At 28.8% G+C, this 15,182-nt stretch overlaps 2 protein-coding genes across 3 annotated transcripts; both read left to right on the top strand.

The window, feature by feature from the left end:
- Positions 8,548-10,474, top strand: LOC109331625 (AAA-ATPase At2g18193-like). 2 transcript variants are annotated; one of them, XM_019566253.1, is made up of 2 exons: positions 8,548-9,631; positions 10,010-10,474. In XM_019566253.1, exons 1-2 carry the CDS (start codon positions 8,582-8,584, stop codon positions 10,364-10,366), a joined length of 1,407 nt encoding a protein of 468 aa, XP_019421798.1. In that variant the 5' UTR covers positions 8,548-8,581; the 3' UTR covers positions 10,367-10,474. The 2 variants fall into 2 exon arrangements, with proteins under 2 accessions (XP_019421798.1, XP_019421797.1); XM_019566252.1 differs by having other exon boundaries at positions 8,548-9,886.
- LOC109331627 (AAA-ATPase At2g18193-like) lies at positions 13,090-14,914 on the top strand. The gene is made up of 2 exons (XM_019566254.1): positions 13,090-14,216; positions 14,337-14,914. Exons 1-2 carry the CDS (start codon positions 13,206-13,208, stop codon positions 14,844-14,846), a joined length of 1,521 nt encoding a protein of 506 aa, XP_019421799.1. The 5' UTR covers positions 13,090-13,205; the 3' UTR covers positions 14,847-14,914.

Raw genomic sequence — 15,182 nt, 5'->3', positions numbered from 1 at the left:
CTTATTTAGTTACACTTTTGAGTTCCAATTTGATGTCACTTATATTATATATCAATTAATGGATAGACAAATTGATCACAATTTACCAAATTTTAAATTTACAAGTTGTTCTTCCAATAACATCACTAGCATTGGTTAAGTTTCTAAGGTAGATTGGGTGAAAGTCTCATCACTAATTTGAATGGATGTGTATGCAGTTGACTTTGTCTGGATTATTGAATTTCATAGATGGACTATGGTCAAGTTGTGGAGATGAAAGAATAATCATTTTCACTACCAACCACAAGGAAAGGCTAGACCCTGCACTGATAAGGCCTGGAAGAATGGACAAACATATTAACATGTCTTATTGCTCCTATGAAGGCTTCAAAGTATTGGCCTCAAATTACTTGGAAATTTCCTCAGACCACCACTACTTTGGGGAGATTAAAGGGTTAATAGAGAACACACAGATAACTCCTGCACAAGTGGCAGAAGAATTGATGAAGGATGATGACATTGAAACAACACTTGAAGGATTCATGAAGCTCCTTAAGAGGAAGAAGATGGAAGGTGATGTGTGTGAGAATGATACTGAAGATAATGTTAATGCAAATGGTAACAAATCTAAAAGGCATAAGGTTAGTAGTTGCAAGCTAAAAAGAGGTGTTGGGATAGGCAACAGAATTGGTGCTGCTACCCAAAGAAGGACAAGAAGCTTTGGAAGATGATGTCTAGTCATGGATGAAATGCTCAAATAAGGTTGTTGCTTCTATTAATTATATTGCCTTCAAAAAGAGACTAGATTTCCTTCCATGAATTGTAGTGTAATTCAGACCTGTCTGTTACCATATGTTTGTACTTGTCTGTTGTGTCTTTGTGAATCTGTGTATTGGTTGCTGAAGAATGATTAATGTATTTTTTTTTGTTCTACCAAGGTTATTCCCTTAATTTCATTTGAGGTGTGTGATTTTTCCTCCTAACAAGTGTTACTCTTACAAATTGAACCTTTGACCTATTGATCTTTTTGGATCTAATGGACCTTACATTACTATATCAATGTCTTATTAATAACGATCAGTCTTAGGAATGGCAACATGATGAATCAGGGTAGGGTTTTTACTTACCCAATAACAAACCCAGACCTGAACTTAACGGGGTTAAAAATAATACTACCATCACCGATTTGATCGGGTTTCAGAAAACCCAAACCTAACAAACCTGAAATCTTTGTGTTTTTTCATTTTCTGCCGCAAAAATGTATAGCATGAACAATTCAACATCATTAAACGAAATGCACTACATCATTGAGTAGTTGCACTACTTCTTTACAACAAATCCGGAGTAAAGCAACAACAATAGCATGAAAAAATGTACATCATTTCTTCATATTGTTAGTTCGGGTGGGTTTGAGATAGGATCTCAGCTCTACCTAACTTGAATCTGAAAGTTGAACTCGAGTAAAATTCGATTTTAATTCTAATAACATGTTTTTCCTCTTAAATTTTAGTTGAGTTCAAATGGTTATTCACAAATTTAATTTTCATTATCATCCTTATGTGATAGTTAGTTATATTATATAGGTCCTGCTCATATAGTATATAGTATAGGATATTGGTATCACATGTTTATCTTTTCAAAACAAAAAATTAAGTTCTCCTATTTAAAAGTTTGAATAAGTGTATTTAATTAGCCAACAAACTTGTTTTTAAATATGTAAGAAGACTTCTATTAATAAGTTTATCTTTAAATTACATTTTTCTATTAAATAATTTGAAATATAAAAATATTATTTAATTGTTTATTTATAAAAAAAAAACCTGATATAATATGTTATATATGACTAAAATGAGATAATAAGCCCTGTGGCTTATCGAAGAGGAAGGAAAGAGGAAAAGGTTGAATAAGAGATACCTTACATTCCTACCAGCATATGAAGCAAAATAAATAATTTTCTACAGTCCATTTTAAATTTTTTTGTAGTTTTAAATATTATCACACGTATTATCAAATTATTAATTTGGTTTATATTTAAGTATTTAATTAAAATATATTTATTATTTTTACCATACCTATTAATGGTGGACTGTGAGGTAGTTGTGATTATCTTGATGGTAGGATTTGAGTGTGAAGGTAAAAGAGAAAACAATAAACAAATTTAGGGCCATTATAGAATATTGCAACATAATAATTTTATGTATATTACCTTCTCACCAAATTATGAATGACAACAACAGGTGATAAATTGATGAATTTTACAAATTTGAATTCTAATGGATAAATTTATCTATTAATTAATATAACTATTAAATTATATTTGAAATTATTCAAATCATTTATATTCAATGAATTCTAATTCATTCGTGAATCTATTTTAATATATTGAATAGATAGATATCCAATATATTTGATTTTGTTTTTAGATATTAGAACTAACCATTTAAATAAATCATTATTTTAATAAAGTATTTTCTTAAAACACTTTTAAAAAAATATTTTCTTAATTTTTTAAGAAACACTTTAAAAAATGTTTCTTTTTTTTGAAATTTTAAAAGTATCAATTTTTTGGATTATTTTATAAGGCTGTAATGTTTAAGGTTTTATGTGTAATCTTTTTAACATATATTTATATATGTACGTATTTAGGAATAACTTTTAATATTAACCACATCATTTATCAATGTGTTTTATTTGATAGTCAAAATTATATATTTTACTTAGATGACAATGCAGAAATCAAATTTAGGTCATACATGTTCTAAAATGAATCCTAATAATATACAACACACATTCAGACCCTCTCCAAATAGGAAATAATTAATTGGAGATCTCCAAACCCATAATTAAGGCTCAAAATTAATTATTGATTTACTTGGTTAACTAGTAAGTTATCCGTGCATTTGCACGGGACAATATTTTTTATCGCATAGTTAATAACATATATGTTACTCGTATACTTCATATGAGAATGATGAAGAGATTTGAAAGCATAATGTTAACATATATTGTAGGGAGAGAAAATAATGATTAAAAACAAAATTAAAAGGCCTAAACATTTAGAAAACATAATAATTTGATGGTAATATTAGATAATTAAAAATCAAACATAACAATTCAGAAGCAACATTATGAAAAACAATGAGAAAATTATAGAAGCTCTTTAGATAACAAAACTTCTAAAAGGCAAGAAGCAAACCATAGGTATGAGTAACTAAAATGCCCGTAAATTTTGAATATTGAGAGGTTATTTTGCACAACCAGATGTATACTGCAAGGCTAATCATTGAAGAGTATGAGGAAATATTAAATGACTTCTTAGTATTGATAAATAATATATGTATTACTTTGAAAACTTCTTAAAAGATTGTGTAAATTCTCAATGGTGAAAATGAAAATATTGAATTCAATGGAAAGTAGCATTAAATGGAAAATAAAAAAAAAATCCTAATTGTGTACCCAAATAGAAAAGTAAATAAAAAATGTTATTACATATGCAACAATTAATTGAACATATAATCAGTGAAAAATCTTATATAAAAATTTAAACAATAAATAAAATCTTTAAATTGGAACAATAATAATTTAAATAAATAATGATTTAATTCGAAAATGACAATTAAATTACTAAATATTTTAATTTCTTACCTTCGAGAACTGAAAAATTGGTAAAAAAAAATATTTTACATGTAAAAATAAGTAATTAACTAAATGCTAATCACTTTATAATCTATATATTTGGATGACTTATACAATAAAAACTTATGTTGTCCATTGTTAATATTGTTTTTTAAGACATGTTCCCTATTGTTATTATTTAATATTGCAATACTAACATGTCAATATTATAATTAAATCTAAACTCTAAAAATATATACATAATGAACATTACTTAAATTAAGGAATAAAAAATAATTAAAACAAATATAAATCAAATATGTGTTACAATACATACAACTTTATATATATTATGATTGTTCTTAATACAATGAATATAGAATAATCAATTTCATTATCACAATTAAATCAAATCAAAGATATGACTTTATTTTAAGCAAAAAATGTTGTTTTTTTTAATAAGGGTCAATGATTTATACATTTATATCTATAATGAGCCGTGTCTAAAATTAAGGAATCAGAAATAACTTTGGTTGAAATTGTATTAGTATTTGAATTAGTCATTTTCCTAAGATTATTATTCTATTTTTCGTGGTAGATTTTACCTGCACGAAAGAGATAGAAAAAGACATTGTTATACTTTATATTGTTTTGTATAAAGATGAAGGGCATGAGACCTTATAATGTATTGAACAACACATCATTATCATATTAATTTAGAAATCAAAATAATTTTATAACTCATTATTATTTGACTATAAAATAAGATTAATTTCAGAAAACGTATTATTATTATTTCACTTTAAAATAACTACAAACAAATAAAATTTAGAAATTGTTACTATTATTACTACTCTTAATAACTACTAACAAATATACATAACAAAAAATTATTATTATTATTTTATTATATTTCTTATTGTTACTATTTGAATACTACAACAATAACATTGCAATATTAGAATCAAATCTAAACTATAAACAAAATAGGTTCATAATGAGTTCTAACATTAAGGAATACATATTTGTTATGATTTATAAATATTTCATATTACCTGTTATATAATTAAACAATAAATGGTAATAAATTTATATTTATAATAAACATGATTTAAAATTAAGGAATCGGAAATAACTTTCATTGGAACTGTACTAATATTTGAATTAGTCATTTTCTTAAGATTGCTATTTTATTTTAGTTGTAAAATGTCAAATCATTTATTAGATACAAATATAGTTGATACTTTCGGAACTAATAAAGGAAAATTTAAAATCACAAACATATATATTAAAATTTATAAATTTTCTCTCTTGCAATTGTAGGGTTACAAGTTTTTTTAGCTAAGATTGCTATTTTATTTTAGTTGTAAACTGTCAAATCATTTATTAGCTACAAATATAGTTGATACTTTTAAAACTAATAAATGAAAATTTAAAATCACAAACATATATATTAAAATTTATAAATTTTCTCTCTTACAATTGTACGGTTACAAGTTTTTTTCTACAATTCAAATTTTCTGAAAACATATTATTACACTATTACAATTCACATATTATAATGATTGTACTTTTATATTATATATCGTTATATAATGATTGTACTTTAATATTATATAATGTAACAACTGCATATTAATGTTTCTTAATGTAATGGCTGCATTGTAACCGTGTGTATGGAAGAAGTTAATTTTCTAAGCATTTTATTGATTTTATATTAAATAAATTCTAAAATAACATATATGACCAATAGATGTTTCATAACGTAATGAAAATGTTAATTAAATTAATTTTAAAATAACACACATGAACAATAAATATTTCATAACGTAATTAAAATATTAATCAAGAAAATATTGATTATACATTTATATCTATAATGAGCAATGTCTAAAATTAAGGAATCAGAAATAACTTTAATTTGAATTATACTAATATTTGAATTAGTCATTTTCCTAATGTTGTTATTATATTTTAGGTATAAAATATCAAATTATTTATTAGCTAAAAATATACTTGGTACTTTCAGAACTAATAGAAGAAAATTTAAAATTATAAACATATATATTAAAATTTATAAATTTGATGGTTACAATTCTACCGTTACAATTCCTTTTTTTATAATTTGAATTTTATGAACATATATTATTTCACTATTACAATTCAAATATTATAATGATTGCACTTTAATATTATATAACATTATGTAATGATTGACCAATAAATATTTCATAACGTAGTGAAATTATTAATTAAGCAAATTTGCACACGGCATAAAATCTCTCTTCTCAAATAAATGTAAATAATAACATACCTTAAATTGCATAATTTTCCATCTTAGAAGATTGATACAATTACAATTGTGATCTTGAATCAATTTTCTAATGGATCAAATTGAAAGTGTTAAGTACAATATAATACAAACTAAACTATATAATAAAAAATATAATCTTAAATTAAAATACAAATCTTTATACATCACAAAATGACATTAAACACAGGAAAATGATATTATCATAAAATGTATCAAAATAATATCAAAATGATTATTAAAACATATACAATTTCTTGCTCTAGTTTAGGTAAGATAACATATAATACATTCTCTAGTGTTTATTTTTAAACAATTATTTATTTACAAATTGAAAGGAAAATTATCAAAATACCAAATTGTCACGGGCTATTATCTTTTTTCTTCATCTATATTATCTATCGTTGTCGACGCTATTTTCAACAATTATATTACAACCTGGTAAAGACAATCCATATGCTCTTTATGAAAATACTGATTACTTTTAGTAGAAAATTCTACAAGTAAAATATTAGATACACAAATATATAGAAAACTAAGCTACAACAATGCTTCAAGGATGAAGCAACAATAAGAGACATCAATGGTGAAATGAAATGAAATGGAAGAAGAATAATAATCAAAAAGATAAAAAATTATATTACAACCTGATATAGACAATTCATATGCCATTTTCAACAATTATATTATAACCTGGTAAAGATAATCTATATGCTCTTTGTTAAAATAATGATTACTTTTAGTAGAAAATTCTACAAACAAAATATTAGATACACAAATATATAGAAAACTAACCTACAATAATGCTTCCAGGGTGAACCAACAATAAGAGACATTAAGGGTAAAATGAAATGAAATGGAAGAAGAATAAGAACCAAGAAGATAAAAAATTAGTGATACACAAATATATAGAAAACTAACCTACAATAATACTTCAAGGGTGAACCAGCAATAAGAGTCATCAAGGTGAAATAAAATGAAATAAAATAGAAGAAGAATAAGAGCCAAGAAGATAAAAAATTGGTGGAAGATAAGAAAAGTGATGAAATGATGGAATAAAAAGTAGAGAGATGATTCTATGCTTTAGAATAAAATGTGAGAGAAATATATGAAATAATAGAAAAAAGTGTGAGAGAAAGATAATGAGCTATTATGTTAAATTGAAACAAATAGTAAAGACAATTTTTCATCATGTGTGAGGTGAGGTTGCATAATAAGAGATAAAGAACTTTTTAGAGGAAAATTTTGCATAAGGCATTGACATGTGTCACTTGCTAATGTGCAAGAGTTGGTATTGACATGTGTTCATTGCTAATGTGGCAAGAGTTTTTTTTTGTTAAATAGTAAATAGATAGATATTACTTGAATTTTATCGGTTACTACACCGATAAGTAATAATTGCCATGAATAAATTCTATTTTATTCGAAATTATTTAACTCGGCAAAGTTAATTCATTAATCATACACATTAAAGTTGAACTCGTTAAATAAATAAAAGAGAAAAACTTATGAATTCCACAGAGCTTGATGTATGAGCGAGTCAACCAACAAAATATGGAATAACTCAAAACATGGATAGGAATTAAATCTTTGCCTTTTAAAAGGAAGAAAATAACTACCAACATGTTGGTCTAATCGTGTAAAACTTGCTACATATTTAGGATGACAAAAAGGTTAAGAGTTTAATTTTTTGTAAAGTTACTTGTTAAGAAAGATAGTCATACACTCTGAAATGATTAATTCATTTCCCAAAGATGAAAAATACACTTACCAAAAAAGAGAAAATAAATCTTGACCATATGTAGAACGGAGAAAATCTATATCATTTATAACACAGAGAAAAAGTATTAATTTTTTAATATGTGAAAAAGGAAACAGTATACTTAGTAAAGAAGAAAAAAGGTTTTTCCTTTTGTAATAAAAAAATATTAAAGAAAAAAGAACAATGTGTAGGTGAATTACAAATTAAAAGGAGCAAACAAGTTGTGTAGGTGAATTACAAATTAAAAGGAGCAAACAAGTTTTATAGAAAACATATAGTAAACATGTTCTTTCGACATTTGTTGGGATGAATAAATACGAATTCTGAAACAAATTAACTTTTTACTAAAATAGTAAGAAATATTTCTGACAGTACGAAAAAACTATATCTATACAACTTTACTTGAGTTGGTATTAATTTACAATAATAAATTTATTGAATTAAAAGGTAAACAGGGTAACTAATAAGAAATGCATATCAAAGTTTTAAGAACTGCTGAACAAATTGTTAATGGTAAATTGAAATTGAAGGTAAAATAATAACTAAAGGATAAATCATAGCCATAGGGTAATAAAGGGTATGATGAGAGATAAATTCAAAGCATCTAAATATATGAGATGATATGATAAAGATAATAGTAAAGATTACCAATCCAAAAAGTATGTTTAGTAAAATTTTAATACCTAATAAAAATTAACTTATATTTTTTATTACTCAATTTTGTAGTAGATGTTACAATTTCATTGGATTAAGATATGATTAGAGATAAGATTAGGAACAATTGGATTGGGTGAAAAGATGAAGATAATGGTGAATTAGTCTTGTTTGGTATAAATTGAGTAATGGGTTAGAGGCAATTTCATCTTTGTTGTTTGGCTGATACTGCCCAACCCTTTCTCTTCTTAGAATTTACAATGAAATATACTTTTTCTTTTTTGAGTGGCTTTCGATCAGCATCATCATGGTTCGAGCTTTATGCTACATTTTCCACATTCATGATGCTTCTTCGAACAGTCATCAATGATGTCGTACCTGACAAAGTTCGAACATATATCACCACAAAGCTAGAAGAATTCTTCTCCTATTCCCCACCAGATAACATGGTATCTCTCACAATTAACCAATCTTGGGATGAGAGGTGTGGAAACAATAATCAACTTTACGAGGCTGTGTTCTACTACCTTCCCTTGAGGGTAACAAGAACATACAAATCGCTCAAAATTGGCAAACTAGATGAACGGAAAGACCTTGTGTTTGCTGTGGATGCAAAAGAAGAGGTGGTAGATGAATTTGAAGGCATCAAATTCAAATGGGTGCTAGATGATGGTTCAAAAGATGAAGAAAGGGTTTCCAACAAGCGTGAATTTAAACTAAGCTTCCATGAGAAGCATAGAGAAATAGTGGTCAAAAAGTATATACCATATATACTTGGAACTTATGAGACCATGGAGAGTGAAAGGAGGATTATTAAGCTCAATTCCTGGTCATATCATGACTGGAATGGCACTGATTTATCACATCCTGCCACATTTGACTCAATTGCCTTAGATCCTGAGTTGAAGAAGAGTATCATTGATGACTTAGAACGGTTCTTGAAGAGAAAAGAAATGTACAAGAAAGTGGGCAAGCCTTGGAAACGTGGTTACTTACTGTATGGTCCTCCAGGAACCGGAAAATCTAGCCTCATTGCAGCTATGGCCAACTATTTGAAATTTGATGTGTATGATTTAGATCTAAACTCTATTAACTCTAATTCAGAACTCATGGCAGCCATGAGGAGAACCTCAAGACGTTCTATCATCGTGCTTGAAGACATAGACTGCAACAAAGAGGTAAATACTCGATTAAATGCACCCAGGGTACCGTATGACACAGACTCAGATGAACTTCTTGGTGCTTGCCTTGATGATGATTTCAAGGTTGATGATGCCAATGTTGATGATGCCAATGTTGATGATGCCAAGGTTGATGATGCCAAGGTTGATGGTGCCAACTTTGATGGTGCCAACTTTGATGATGCCAAGGTTGATGGTGCCAAGGTTGATGGTGCCAAGGTTGATGGTGCCAAGGTTGATGATGCTAAGGTTGATGGAGCCAAGGTTGATGGAGCCAAGGTTGATGATGCCAAGATTGATGGTGCCAACTTTGGTGGTGCCAACTTTGATGATGCCAAGGTTGATGGTGCCAAGGTTGATGGTGCCAACTTTGTTGATGCCAAGGTTGGTTTTTTTTTTTTGAAAACTATACACACATATGTTTCAATACCAAAGAAATTTGGTTAATTCAAAATTCATACCATGATCATCATTGATATAATTTCAAATTGTTTTTCATCATTATAGGGTGACACGTTTACATTATCTGGTCTACTTAATTGTGTGGATGGGTTGTGGTCAAGCCATGGAGAGGAGAGGATTACAATATTTACTACAAACCATGTCGAAAAAATTGATCCAGCATTGTTGCGCCCCGGTCGAATGGACGTGCACATTAACCTGTCATACCTTAAGGCCAAAGCATTCAGAGTTTTAGCCTCCAATTATCTGGACATTCAAGACCATCCACTCTTTGAACAAATTGAAGACTTGTTGGAGAAAACAGAGTTCACCCCTGCAGAAGTGGCAGAGCAGCTACTAAGAAGTGAAGATCCTGATATTGCTTTAGATCAACTATTGAAATTTCTCACAAAAAGGGCATGAAGAGGCAAGCAAAGAAGGCAAATAAGACTTCGAAATTTGGTAACAATCAAAATAAAGTGAGTGTAGTAGCTATATTATAGGGAAATTGGGGGTGTGATTTCTTTTCAATTGAATACCCTGTTCTTAATTTCTTATATTCATAATATAATTTCCGTAATCCAATGTTTTGGATTTGAGTAAGCTACAAATCTTGTTTAAGCAAAACTTATTTTTCAACAGCATTTCATCAAACACCTTTTCTACATGTGTGGAAACTTGAAAACTGCAGGTTAAGCATAGTCCAATACAGATTTTAATTTTTTGGTTACGTTTACTTGGTGATTTTGATCGGTGAAAATTCATGAATCCAAATACTTACTACCATATGTGATCCTCTGAATTTTTGAAATTCAAGATGGGATATGGTCTAAATACATTATATAAAAATATTAAAATATATGTATTTGGCATTGGTTCAGAATATTTATTAATAGGTATTAGTAAATTCTCATTAATACATATCCTAATGATATCACAGTATTGGTTAATGATCACATTTCTATTATATTTTTATTTTATGTGAAATTCTCAACCAAACCATTTTAGTACTAAGTAGAAGAGTTTGTATTTTATTTAATACCGTTCAATTTATTTTTTTGAATGGAGAATATATGATACCATAATAATTTAACGGGGAGAAATGACGTGAGAATAATATATTATATTTAGGTTAAACTCAATTGGGCAGTATATCTGAGTTTTTTAGTGGTATTTTTTATAATAATATTCTCTATTTATACTAGAGCTTATCTTTTCTCAATAAAAATGTTGACTACTATCCACATGATTATGTTCAATTGGTCAATTGATTTGGCAAGCCATCTATTGGGCCTATGGAACTGGTAAGCTTCATTTGAGACCAAATATTGGACTTGGATGCTATAAGAGCATACGATCAAATAAAATTTCTATTCTTATTTTAGTTTTCATATTATTTTATAGTTTATTATAACTCACTATTAAATAAGAATAATATATTTTTTCCACAATAAAAATATCATTCTTATTTAGGTATTACAACATCTAATTTTTTTATCACTTTCCTTTTACTAAGAATAAGCAATAATTATTCTTATTCAAAAACATAATAAGAATGTTCTTATTATGTTAAGAATAACCTCACAATGGTCAATTTCATTTTTATTTGAAGAAAATAATTTCATTTTTATTTAGGCCACACATTATTTTATAATTTATTACAACTCCCCATAAAATAAGAACAACATATCTTTTTTCATAATGGTAAACATTATTCTTATTTGGATTTTACATCATCTACTTTATCCTCACAACATCTATCTCTATTATCATTTTCCACTGCCTAAGAATAACCAAGTGTTTTTATTTGAGAACAAAAATTAGAAAATACGAGCAAGAACAGAGTAAGAATGTTTTTATTCCGTTAAGAATATCTGTTATCTCTCCCCATAATCTCGCAGTGGGGGCAACACCCATTTTCACATTGGTGTCGACACTCCGTTTCGCAGCAACGACACTCCATTTCGCAGCAGTGTCACTCCGTTACGGCGGCAGCGACACTCCGTTTCGCGGCAGCACCGAAAGAGAAACAATAGCAATGATTCTGTTTCACGGTGGATGGAAGTGCTTGTATTTAAAGAGAAATGTTTCTTTTCTAAGAGGACATGATATTAAGAAATGGATGAGATGAAGGAGATTGAAGAAAAAAATATTAAAGAAATTGAGATAAAGATGCAATGAGATATCTCCGAGTGCATTAGGAAGAAATTGCTTAATGAGATAGGTTTGAAGGATTTGGGGTGAGAAAATAATGATTTTGTTATTTTTTTAATTTTAATAATTGTTGTTTACTAAAATAACCTTGGTATGAGTCTTCTTTTTAATTAAGCAATAAATATATTTTTGTCACAATATTAGGATACACATTATTAACATGTTCCTTCATAAATTGAGGTGGGATCATATTAGCAAACCCCTAAATTGGGATGTATATATTCCATAAATATTTGTTTATTACTGGTAAGTTACTTTGCTGTTATCTCATTTGTTTATTACCGGGTTATATGGTATATGGGTGATGATGAATATCAAAATTAAAAGAAAAATCAATGTGATATTTTATCCCTAAATACATATATTTCTATCCAGTAAAAGAGTAAAAATAATAACTTTCTCCCATATTAGAGAGAAATTTGATTCGTGTTATATGAAATGATCTTCAGTGTAGTTTCAGATTATGGTTAATTTTTAATAATATTTACATTTTATGTCAAAACAAATTATTTTGACATCTAACATTTAATTATATTTAGTTGTCCTTACATTTTTGATGTGTTTTTTATATGTATGTAAAGATTAAAAAATAAAAACAAATGAGTGAGGGATAGAGATGTTTGAATTGTTGAAAGAAAAGTTGTAAAATTTGGTTTTATACTATAAAACATATGTGATCCTACTATGATTTGGTTTATTTTATTAGGATTTATGTTTATGTTTTATCATTATTTCAAGTGTTACCACTACTCTATCTATTTAACGAATCCTAGATACACTTGACTGATTCAACCGACTTCATGTCTATTATAAGCAAGAAATGGTAGAGGTGGAAGACGACACCTGCAAGTAGAAGATGAAGAGAAGAAAATAATGATATTTAAATATTTAATCCATAATAATAATAATAATAGGTGTCAAGTGCATGAAGAATAATGAACCAGCTAGCAAAGCCTATTCGGCACTCACAAACACTTGTGCATTTGTGCTGTTGACTTGTTGCATCTATATATACTTTACACATCGTAACCAACAAACAGCTACAACCATGTTTACCCTTAAGGAAATGCCGACAACAACATCCACATTGTTCTCTTCCTATGCTTCTTTTGCCGCTACAACTATGTTGATCCGTTCTATTGCCAATGAACTCATTCCTCATCCTCTTCGTGCTTATCTCAACTCTTTATTTCACTTCTTATTCACTCCTCTTTCTTCTAATCTTACTCTCATTATTGATGACTACTCTTCCAATGGCATGACTCGAAACCAAGTCTATGATGCAGCTGAAATCTACCTCAGCACTAAGATTGACACTTCTACTAAGGGTCGTTTACGTGTGAGCAAAACACATCGACAAAAGAGCTTAATGGTGAGCATTGAAAAGGGTGAAGAAATTAATGATAGGTTTGACAACATTCGACTTAAGTGGAAGTTTGTGTGCATTGAGAGACAAGACCAAAACTCAAGACAAAGCGAGAAGCGTTGTTTTGAACTCACCTTTCATAAGAAGTTCAAAGACAAAGTGTTGGATTTTTATCTGCCTCATGTTATTGATAGAGCTACTGAGATTAGGAACAATCAGAGGGTGTTGAAGCTATATAATAGACATTGCCCCTATGATAATGATGGCACAGGAGGTGGAGGAGGTGGTGGAGGGGGTTGGGGTTCCATTAATCTTGAGCATCCTGCAACATTTGAGACCTTAGCCATGGATCCTTCGATGAAGAAGGCTATTATTGCAGATTTGGATAGGTTTGTGAGGAGGAAGGAGTTTTACAAGAAAGTTGGGAAAGCATGGAAAAGAGGGTACTTGTTATATGGTCCACCTGGTACTGGAAAATCAAGTTTGATTGCCGCAATGGCCAATTATCTCAAGTTTGATATCTATGATCTGGAACTTACCACTATCTTTTCTAATGCTGAGCTCAGAAGGGTGTTGCTCTCTACCACAAACAGATCCATTTTGGTTATTGAGGATATAGATTGTAGTATGGAGATGAAAGATCGCCACAGTTTTGACCAATATGAGCAATTTGACCAACCTTCTAACTCAAAGGTAAAAGAAGAAGAAAAAAACTTTTGTTGCTAATTTACTACTAAAGTTTATGTTGGATATTAACAGTTTTGATCAATATTTTGGATTGTTTATTGTTTGTTTTGTTTGGTCTTGTTACAGTTGACTTTATCAGGTTTATTGAACTTAATTGATGGATTATGGTCATGTTGTGGGGACGAGAGAATCATAGTATTCACTACAAACCATAAGGACAAACTTGACCATGCATTACTTCGTCCTGGGAGAATGGATGTGCACATCAACATGTCCTACTGTTCTGGTCACGGCTTCAAGTTGTTGGCCTCTAACTACCTCGGACTTCACGAGACATGTCAAAATCCCTTGTACCATGAGGTTCATGGCTTGATAGAGACCACACAGGTTACCCCTGCTGAGGTTGCAGAGATGCTAATGAAGAATGATGATGCTAATGTTGCTCTTCAAGGACTTGCTGCTTTTCTTAAACGTAAGAGAATGGAAGATAATGAAATGAAGAATGAAGGGGTTCATGACGCAAAGAAACTAAAATCTAATGGTGATGTAAGTAGGATTAATAAAAAAATGACTAGAGTTGTTAGAACAAAGTGTGCACAAGTATGCCACCCAACTCCAAGTCATTCCTCAAACTAAAATTTTGTGTGTATAAGTAAAAGCATTATTCAGAGACTTGTAAATTTTATTTCAAAGTTAATAACTCACACTTGCTTTTGATCATAAATAAGGATGGTCCCGAAGTAAAAATAGACAAAATTATGAATGTTTAAATTTTTTAATTGATATAGTATATTGTGATAGATTTTGGGACATGCTTGATGATGGAGATCACCTGTCCCAAATGGTGTCCCATTTTTTGTCTCAAGTCAATCATACATTAATATGTAGATAAAATAAAAAATTTAAAAGCAAAAAATAATAAAATAGAACACTGGAAGATCTTGTCTCATAAATAAAGGTAAAATAATCTGT

This window comes from Lupinus angustifolius, chromosome LG17 (genome assembly GCF_001865875.1).
Source record: "Lupinus angustifolius cultivar Tanjil chromosome LG17, LupAngTanjil_v1.0, whole genome shotgun sequence".
NCBI classification, from domain to species: domain Eukaryota; kingdom Viridiplantae; phylum Streptophyta; class Magnoliopsida; order Fabales; family Fabaceae; genus Lupinus; species Lupinus angustifolius.
Note: the sequence above shows the minus strand (reverse complement) of the source record. Positions and strands in the feature narration are given on the sequence as shown.

What these genes read in the sequence shown, in the direction of transcription:
- LOC109331625 (XM_019566252.1), top strand. Translation starts at nt 8,582, where the DNA reads ATGAAATATACTTTTTCTTTTTTGAGTGGCTTTCGATCAGCATCATCA. An exon ending in CCAACTTTGTTGATGCCAAG is followed by an intron (nt 9,887 to 10,009) that starts GTTGGTTTTTTT and finishes TCATCATTATAG; the next exon opens with GGTGACACGTTTACATTATC.
- LOC109331627 (XM_019566254.1), top strand. Translation starts at nt 13,206, where the DNA reads ATGTTTACCCTTAAGGAAATGCCGACAACAACATCCACATTGTTCTCT. An exon ending in ACCAACCTTCTAACTCAAAG is followed by an intron (nt 14,217 to 14,336) that starts GTAAAAGAAGAA and finishes GTCTTGTTACAG; the next exon opens with TTGACTTTATCAGGTTTATT.